This window comes from Cupressus sempervirens, chromosome 9 (assembly GCF_028749045.1).
Source record: "Cupressus sempervirens isolate cs-2001-9-10 chromosome 9, ASM2874904v1, whole genome shotgun sequence".
Classification (NCBI taxonomy): domain Eukaryota; kingdom Viridiplantae; phylum Streptophyta; class Pinopsida; order Cupressales; family Cupressaceae; genus Cupressus; species Cupressus sempervirens.
Window position 1 is genome coordinate 723,522,694 of NC_143126.1, and position 10,636 is coordinate 723,533,329.

A 10,636-nucleotide genomic window follows, 5' to 3' on the forward strand; every position below is an offset into this window, starting at 1 on the left:
AAGAACATCAAATTTGTTAAAAGTACCATCATTGTGTCTATCCAACCAGGTTCTCTTCTTACCTTTGCCTTTGTTACGAGATTTAACCTGAGTAAAGCCTTCATTATCCACAAGTTCAGTAGATGTAGGAGCCTTCCCTTTGTCACCGTTAAGAGGTCCAGAAACATCCAAAGGAGCAGGCTTAAATCTGGGGCATTTGCGGAGTAAATGGCCATATTCATGGAAAATTTGACATCTAAAAGGGAGGGTCTCGTAATCTAGCTGTTGAATCCAAGAAGAGGATCCCATGCGTATTTCCATAGAATCTAGTAGTGGATTAGTTAAATCAACTTCTACACAAATATGAGCATAAGAGATTACCTTACAATCTTGAGTTTGTGTAGCCGCTCCCACAAGCTTTCCAAGAAGTAATGAGATTGAGTGAAGGATATCTTCCCTCCAAAACTCCAACGAAAGTCTCAGCAAATGAACCCACGCAGGTACCCGTGAGGGGATCTCCTTGACTAAATGGAAGCCCATGTGCCAAGGCTTGATGAAAAGCCCCACATGGTTAAAGAAATAAGGTCCTCCTTCAAATGCCTTGTTCCTATCCGACATGCATGAGAAGATAACTAGAAAATAATTATTCATAGCCAAAATAATCTCCATATCACCTTCGAGATTCCAAACACGACGAGCCCAGGAATCCAACATAGGTAAGGAGAGACGAAGGCCCAAAAATTTGCAAATAAGGGCATGATTCTACCAATATTCAACATCCTTTGTAATCTGCTTAGGTTGGATGACTAAAATAGGTCGATCTTAAGATCTTTCCAAACATTCATTAACTTTTTTAATTCAAGATACTCCTTTTGAGGATGAGACCCCATCTCCCAATGTAGGTTTACTCATCTGATCTTCACCATTAGCCTACACTAAAGAAGATGGAACAACCATCTCCATATCCTCAGAAGCAATCTAAGATAATACTAAACCCTGATTCACCAAGAGCAAGCCCAACAACCCACCAATAAAGAAAGATGGGATAGGAAACCCACAGTCTCCAATCCCACCAAAACCTTCGACCAAAAAACCTACCATTACACCAAATCGTAGTATTTTCCAAACCCTCGTAGCCAAAAAATGACCCCACAACCCATCTGCACCTCATGAATCAATAAGAAAAGACCCCCCCCCCCCCCCCCCACACACACACACACACGTAGAAGACAACACTGACCATCGTGCACAGAAATTGGACAAGAGGCTAGGGCACGCAAGCCCTAGCACTCATCACAGACCTGCATAATGCCATCATCATATAAATTCTACTTAATTAAAATTAATAATTCATATTTTACAAGGCTTGACAACTTAAAAACATGATCCATCTGAATGAATTTTATTCTAATTTCATGCATTTGTAAAGTGATAAATACTTATTCCAAGAAAATATAATGTACAATATCTTCCAATTGATTTTTTGACTTTTCAATACTATAAAAAATTATTGATAAAGTATATGTTTCTATTAGCATAACCATTGCACCATGTTGGTGCAAGTGATAATTAATTTATTAGTTACTCAATCCATGCATATAATATTGATAAAGATAACATGTTTGTCAAATATACATAATATGACGATAAACTTTAATTTAGCTAAATTATAGCTTTTTGTTATCATTGCTTAGTATGGTGATACAATTTATTTAGTTGGGAAAGCTAATTTTTATGTTATATAATGTTTGTTTAGAAAAATATAATTATAGAGGAGAGAAGTGTGCACTCATACTTTTCTTCACATTATTTGACTATTTTTATGAGCTAGTTAACTTTAAGCACGGGTCGTGCTTTCTAATATGTATTATTATCTAGTTACAAACTTGATTAACTTAATTGCCATTACTTTGTTCATATTAGATGGTAGTGCACTTTAATTACATCTACTAGACCATTGAGGTTGTGATCACATAGATAGGTCTTAATTAGTTTATTTCTTTGTAAGGTAAAAATACAAGAATATAATTATTATCCATTGATAGAGCCAAAAAGATTGATTTATGCATGTGGGGTAGTGTATCTAAAGGCAATACATAACATAATTGCACATTATCAATAATCATGAGAAAACATATAAAAATAAATCACTAAAATATTTCTCTATTTGTAGGAATTAGTCATTAGTCTTTACTTACTAACACACGCATAAATGAAAAACCATGCATTAAAATCAACATTTGTTGACACAACACACTAATGACACTTTTAAGCACACTTAGTTATCATCTTCCATTGGGCTATACCAAGATTTAAAGGTGAAATTGATGGCATATATTGCCACTACACTTATATGCCATTTATTGCCACCCACAACATCTCTCTTTTACATTTATTAAAATATTCCAACTATAGTTTGAGAAAGGCATCAATTTTTTGAAACTTTAATCTTTGTAGAATTGACTCTTAATTGTGCTTCTTAATGCCCCATTGTTTAGCATTGAATGATTTTTTGTAGAGGATGAAATCACACCACTAGAGAAAAATAACAGTGATTAATTAGATCACAGACACGATCTACTAGTAGGTTCAACTTTTCAAATCTATCATCTCTACTTGCATATCTAGAATACAGTTCTAAATCTTAGTTTGTAGGTCTCCATAATATCACATTGAGTAGAATCTATCTTTCATTTCCATTAATATATTCATTTATGCAACAAGTTGATTTCCTTGAGTTAATTAATCATTCATAATTTCTTAGTTGTATCTGTAATGCTTTGATAACCTCAAACTTTTGTTGATCTAATAAGCATGTTCCAATAGTTTTGATAGCATGTTTTTATTTGATCTCCAATATTTCCAATAATAAATAGCATAAGAATATTTGAAAGAGATTTGTTTGTGTTAATTTAATGGGTAAGTTTCAATACTTGTAATAACATGTGTTGATTTAATTTACAATTGATTTTATAACATAACTCACATATTCATATAGCATGAGAATATTAAAGAATTTTATTTTGTTGATTTAATGAATATGTTTCAATAGTTATGATATCGTTTGCAACTTTAATGTCCAATATTTCAAAGAGAGATATTTTATTCATTTAAATAACATGTTCTAAGAGTTTTGATAACAATGTTAACTAATGTATACATTTCTAATAATATAATACTGATAATAGTATAACGTGAGAATATTTTATACAAAGTTATTTTTGTTGATTTAATGAGCATGATCTAATAGTTGTTGATTTAATGTCAAATGTTTCTAATAAAATAGCTCTCGTAATAATATAGCATGACAAAATTTAATAAAAATTTATTTTATTGATTTAATGAGCATGTTCAATAGTTGTGATAATATTTGTTGATTAAATATTCAATAATTTTTTAATAGTATATTACTAATAGTTGTAAATACAAAGTTGTTAATGTTGATCACAAGTAAATTGAATAAAATATATTCCCCAGATCTAAAAATAAGAAAATCTAGTGATGCAAGATTAAAGCGGCCTTAATCTTTTTGAAGTCATTTTGGACAGTTCAAGCAATAACATGTTGATGTGATAGCTATTCGATGACGTGATCTTCACACCTTAGTTGTAAGTAATTCCATGGGGGTCTTGATCAGCAACACATAAACACATTTATGAGGCATACACACACAAGTCCATAGATATAGGGTACACTATATAAGTTGCAAAAAATTGGAGTGATTTGAAATTAATAGACAAAGGGATAAAATTTATAAACTCAACTAATGAATCATATGCCTAGTAACTCAAAACATAATTTTTTTAATAAATGCATAATATGACAATATAATTTAATTGGGATGAGAAATCATGTAATAACACATCAATGCACTAATATAACATAACTTTGCTTGTGCTCTTATCTTTTTATGTGGGCCTTTTTGGCCATTTCATCCAAAAACATGTTAAAGTGACATCATATTTGATCATCTCGCTAAAACTTTAGATATAAGTAAGAAAATAACTTATAAAATAGTTTTAAAAATTAAGCCAAAATTTTTAACTTTGTGATGTGCAAAGTTTAAACACTTAACTATCAAGCCCTCTCTGCTAACATTTATTATCAAATATTTGTTATAAATATATAACATTATGACACAATTATTTAATTTAGTTGTAAAATTTGTACATATCATAATAAAATTTAATTTAGCCAAAACATGCTTAAGCTCTTGAAGGGTCAAGAATACTTATGAAGTGTTTGATAATTGATACCACATAGCAAGTTGAGACAAAGCATAAGCTAAAAATTTGTTCAATCATCCATCTTAACTTTTTTTGGTAACATTTTTGGACATCTTAACAAAAAAATGTTGATATGACATTGTATTAATGAGGTGATCTTGACACCTTAGTTATAAGCAAGTGATACACCATTTGAGTTGTATAAAAGGAAAGTGATTTGAAATTCACAAATAAGATTTTGAAAGGTGCAAAATTCAGAAGCCCGTCTTTTCATCAAATAATGTTTTTTGTAAATGCATAAAATGATAGTATAATTTACATGGATTGAGAGATTAGTCTATGGCACATCTAATGTTTTTTGTAAATGCATAAAATGATAGTATAATTTACATGGATTGAGAGATTAGTCTATGGCACATCGATCTACCAATAAACTATGACTTAGTACACAACTATCACTATTACATTTTTATGGGGCCCTTTCAAACACCCTAACATAAATCGTGTTTATGTGACATCATATTCAATCATGTAGTTGTAAATTCTTATTACAGACTCGCTAATAAATTGCTCTAAAATATAAAGAGAAATTTGAAATTGACACATAAATTTGAAATCGACACATAAGATTTTCAAGAGTTGCAGAGTTTGGATGCTTGACTCTTGGATCCTCTCCGTAACATTCATAACATAACAATTGTTATAAATGCAAGTATGACGGTAAAATTTCTTTTGAGAAATGTGAAGTTGCAACAATGCATCAATAAAGTGTGAGTTTGCAAAAAACAACAGCTTGGCCTTTTTATGGCGGGCTTTTTGAAAGATTTAACGAAAAACATCTATATGTGACATCATATTTCATCGCATAATCCTGAAACTTTAGTTATAAGTAAGCATCACATAAGATTTTGAAATACACAAAATTAGGACGCTCAATGATTAAATCTTTAGTTATAAGCAAATGTTACATAAGATTTTAAAAAGCATAAAATTAGAAACACTCAATTATTAAATCCCTTCCCTAACATAAGTGGATAATTGAATTGGGCTAAGAGGGGTTAGTTAGTGGAAGAGACCTAGTGGTCGCCCAAGCTAACTTTGCACACCTAGAACTCCTAATTCGTACATTAAAATTTGCTGATTTTTTTGGTGAGCCTCCTTGGTGGCTAAAGAGCTTAAAGCTAAGGTTTAGGCATTTTTGCATTACAGAGCTCAATAGAAGTCGTAGAGTGCAAAGTAGTTGAGAAGTGTCATTTCAAAAACTATCACTCAAAAACTCTTATGTTCACCCCCAATAACTACCTACCCAAAAAAAAAAGTACGTTTTTCACAAATGGACCAATCAACGACAATAAAGTTAAAAAATGATCAACTATTAGTACATACATATATTATCATTTTTTAAGGCTTTTTAAAAGGGATACCATATTGAACATTAAACCACCCATGACTATAGTGGGTCTCTCCTCCAGACATATGACTAATAAATTTTGATTTGGCCAAAATGTGTTGAGAGGTCCCCAAAGATTTAGGAATATTCGTGAAGATTTATTATTAACAATACCGCTTAAGAAGCCCGGACAAATGATAAGCTAAAAAGTCGCATAGCAGAGACGGGGCAATATCTCACGTGCAAACTGTGTCAGAAGCCTGGTCCTCGTCATTTTTTTATTCACTCACCTACTCCCGCCGTGCTCATGAAATTTCCTCAGCTACTTCCGACTCAAACAACTCTCACCAAATTCTTCCTCTTCGGGAAGGGCCGCTTTGTTGACCAGTTGCTTCCGACCTATAAATACCCACCTAATGCCATCCTTCCTTCTCAGCTCGTGTTTCCTCTGCAACCGAGCGTTCCAAACTCAGACAGTTGGGCTTAAAACAACCATAAAAACCAGAGATTCAGCAAGAAAACTCAGATCTGGTGACCGAATTTGCCAGAGAATTCATAATGCAGAGTCTATCAGCGAGCTTGTGGAATGGCAGCGTGGAGAATTTGAGGAAACCGAGGGTCTTTTCGTTTTCCCCGCGGGAGACTGCGAAGAACAGGAGGGGCAAAGTGCGGGCTGTTTATACTCCTCCGGGGCAGGGGATGCCGAATCCGCTGGGGGACTCTGCGAATTTGAGCCGGACGCAATGGCAGAGCTCCTGCGCGATCCTTTCCAGCAAAGCCGTGTCGCAGCAGCAGGAAACGGATGAAACCCTAACCATAGTTTCCTCCAATGGCAGCGCGAGGAAAGAGATGGACAGATCTGCAGGGGAGGAAGCCCTAGTTCCCGTCAATGGAAGCGCGAGGAAAGAAACGGTGACGGCGATTGAAAGCTTGCCGAAACCCTTGTCGATCGCGGATTTTTCCCCTGCGCCGATGCACGGCGCGCAGCTGCAGGTCGCGTACCAGGGAGTTCCGGGAGCGTACAGCGAAGCGGCGGCGAGCAAAGCTTACCCTAATTGCAACGCCATACCCTGCGATCAGTTCGAGGTTGCATTTCAGGCCGTGGAGCTTTGGATCGCAGATCGGGCCGTCCTGCCGGTGGAAAATTCCCTCGGCGGGAGCATTCACAGGAATTACGATCTGCTTCTGCGGCACAGGCTTCACATTGTCGGCGAAGTACAGCTGCCGGTTCATCACTGCCTCATGGCGCTTCCTGGAGTAAACCCCAAGGAGGATCTCCGTAGGGTTATAAGTCATCCTCAGGCCCTAGCTCAGTGCGAGCACACAATCACTCGCCTCGGCTTAGGGCTCGCAAGGGAGGCTTTTGATGATACGGCCGGAGCCGCTGAATACATCGCCGTGAATGGCCTCCGCGATACGGCCGCCATTGCCAGCGCAAAGGCTGCGGAACTTTACGGCCTGACGATCCTGGCGGACGGAATTCAGGACGACTGCAATAATGTTACCAGATTCGTCATGCTTGCTCGTGAGCCAATCATTCCGCGCACAGATCGGCCATTTAAGACCAGCATTGTTTTTGCTCATGATAAGGGCACCTCTGTTCTGTTCAAGGTATTGTCTGCTTTTGCTTTCAGGGACATCAATTTGACCAAGATCGAGAGCCGCCCGCACAGAAACAAGCCCCTCAGAATTGTTGATGATGCGAATTTCAGCGGGACGGCCAAGCATTTTGAGTACCTGTTTTATGTTGATTTTGAGGCGTCCATGGCTGAACCTCGGGCGCAGAACGCCCTGGCTGAGGTCCAGGAGTTTACTTCGTTTCTTCAGGTTCTGGGGAGCTACCCCATGGATATGTCTCCCTTGAATAATAAGATTTGATTGAAGTTTCTACTCCATTATTTATTTTTGCTCCTGCTTTCTTCCCCTGCAAAATGTATATGCAGGGCAGTCTGTGGAATTGGCTTGAATTTGGGGATTTTATGGTCATAGCGGCAATGACCCAAGTTTGAATACTTTTCTTTGTACAATCCGGCAGAATAACATTGTACAGAAGTATTGATTCGATTCATAAATCCATGTTCAGACAGGAGAGAGTTATTAAATTTTCTCCCCCATCAGGTGTACGGAAGTTTATTACCAATTTTAGTACATCCGCAGCAAAGAAATGTGAAGTTTCATAAATATCCATTTTACTACAATTCCATCTATCCTGTCTAACCACCTAAAATATCAATTTGATCTTTTGTAGGTTATCGATGGGATCTCGTACCTAAGAGGAGAGTCAGCAATAACGTTGTAATAGGGATTTATGTTACGGGTATACAAATTTTCTTGGGGTTGGAGATTCAGATTTCATATGTTCCGATTTTAATTGTAGCTTTGTCTTGGAATCATTCAATTTCATCAGTAAATCAAAAGATCATTGTGAAAAGATCTTTGACAGAATACACAATTTAATTGTCATATTAAAAAATTCTACAATAAAAAGAATTTAAAATTATTTATTTAAATTCATTCATTCACTCGCTATACTTATACTAACTCATATAAAAAAAATTATTAAAAAATAATTTTACAGTAATCTATATGTAAAGTAGTGGTAAATACTTATCTTAAAAGTGGCTTTTGAATAATGTTAAAAATAAGTCATGCTCATCTACACAAATTTAAAGCTAACAAGGTTACTTAACATATGCTATTAATTGCTTTAAGCTATAAGTCCATCACTTTCAATTATATTCTAGAAAATGAGAATAATAATGATGAAAATAGTGATGTTTGACCATAAGAGCATTGTGGTATCTTACTTCTTAATTGATTTTTAAAATTTTCGTAAAAGATTTATATTTATTATACTTTGTTGATTAGTTTAAAATTTTGTAGAAAATATTTGACTAAAATTTGTACATCAAGATATAATTTATTAGTTTTATTTTTATTCAACTTGTTAAATTGTACATCAAGATATGATTTATTAGTTTTTTTTACTCTATTGTTAAAGAGAACTCTTTAACAAGTGACTTTGTTTTTTTTTACTTAATTTGTGAAAGAGACTCTTTGACTCTTTGGATTCATTTAAATATAAACATAAAAACTAATAATATACAATTAGAAACAAGAAACTATTACCACACAACACCTTAGTAATTATGGTATTATTTTATTGTTTAATGTTGTAGGGAACAATTAAAAAGTACAACAAAGTTATGAAAATAAACCTAATTGACTTGGAATTTTTTGGTGTATCATATTGTTCATCTTTAAATTTTATTCTTAAAAATAAAAATAAAAATAACTTAAAATAAAAGAATAAAAAAGAGCTGCTTTTATGAGACAACCACCTATAGCACAATCTTAAGTTGATTTTTAATAAAAAGAATGAAGAATTTCTCTATATAAAATTGAACATTTTATTTTAGAATTTTAATCTCATTAAACATACTTCTCTATTTATTAGTTGCATCTTCAAATTTTTAATTAATTGTTATCGATTATGTACTTTTAGATGCTATATTAAGAACAAATTCTAATACAGTTTAAAGAAATTCAAAGTATAAGAAAGCTAAAGTTTATAATCTTAAGTAATAAGACGCATCTATAATTTTTTTTTTTTTTTAAGCCTCATTTTTACATTCTATTCTTAAAAATGAAAAAAAGTGATGACATTAAAAGACAATTTATTTATTTTTATTACTTTTATATGATTTGAGAATTTTAAAATTGTGGCATCTTGGTTAACTTAGAAATAAATAGTATGGGAGGTCAATAATTTGTTTATACATTAATTTTTAAATTATAATATTTGAATTATGATTGAATATATTATTTATTTTTATAGACTATTAAATATGTATATTTTATTTATTTAATTCTTAAAAATTTAAAATGCAATATCTTATTAAAATAACTGTACACTATAATTGTATTGTGCTAGTTGTAATTAATGTGTTGTTAATACAATCTCTTGTCATTGTAACTATTTTTTCAGAAGGTAATAAGAGAGTATGTGAAGTGGCTAATAAAGGGGTGGATGCTTTATATATCATCCCTTCTATTAATAATTAAAGTTAATTATGATTTGGTGCAATGATTTAAAATCCAATTCATAAGATCTTCTATAATTATTAATAGGGATGCCTAAAGGACAATTCATTTGAATGACAATGGATATATTTGGTTCTAATGAAACTTGGATTCCCAATATTATCTCTTTATTATGATGGCCTTGATAATTATAACTTTAGTCCCTAAAATCCTCATTTTAATTACCTTCTTTTATTCCCTTCAATTTAATTATAATAGGGTAGTTGGCTTACATGCTTAAAATATCCAATTTGTCAAGAAAATCTTAAAGCATAATCATGCGAGGGATAATGGTTTCTATTATTTGAAGGGCTTCCTTGAAGCCCTTAAATTATCTTATATTTTGTCTTCTGGTCATTGATTTTCTTTAAGTATGAAAACTCCCATTATGCTTGGTAGTTGTAATAGGTAGATGACCTTTGACATTGAAGTCACTCTTGATAGGATTCAACAAATCATGAATGTGAAAAATAGGGTCATTCAACAAGCAATGTTGAAATGCCTTGAACACTAATTTATAAATAAAAAGGACTGCTTTCGAGATAACTTAGATATCCTTGCAACGTTCATTGCAATTTCAATTGCTTGATTCCCACTTACCCTATTCTCTTCTTAGAAGACATAGATCGTAGATAATTGGTTGGAGAGTTATTTTAAGGTTGAGAATCTCACTCAAGATGTGGTCTATGCTAATGCCATAGAAGAAGACTTAAGGAAGGCTACTTGTATTGTTGGTTAACTATGGGGTATCCTGGTTTGTCTTCAATCTTCTTTTCTTTTGGGATTTTGTGCAAGAATTGTTAAGGATTTAGTATCATGCTTGCTTGGTATTTTATATACTTTCTCAAGCAAACCTCATTAGATAGTGACAACAATGAGGAAAAGCGAAAAAAACCAAGATTGTGAAAACGATCTTTGTTTTAGAAAAAGGACACTTTTTATCTTCAAAAGGAAACTT

At 33.3% G+C, this 10,636-nt stretch overlaps 1 protein-coding gene across 1 annotated transcript; it reads left to right on the top strand.

Moving 5' to 3' along the window:
• The first annotated feature begins 5,741 nt into the window (after window positions 1-5,741).
• On the top strand, window positions 5,742-7,943 carry LOC149540753 (arogenate dehydratase/prephenate dehydratase 6, chloroplastic-like). The gene has a single exon (XM_089801847.1). The coding sequence runs from the start codon at window positions 6,154-6,156 to the stop codon at window positions 7,471-7,473; it is 1,320 nt and encodes a 439-aa protein (XP_089657973.1). The 5' UTR covers window positions 5,742-6,153; the 3' UTR covers window positions 7,474-7,943.
• Window positions 7,944-10,636: the final 2,693 nt, after the last annotated feature.

What these genes read in the sequence shown, in the direction of transcription:
- LOC149540753 (XM_089801847.1), top strand. Translation starts at nt 6,154, where the DNA reads ATGCAGAGTCTATCAGCGAGCTTGTGGAATGGCAGCGTGGAGAATTTG.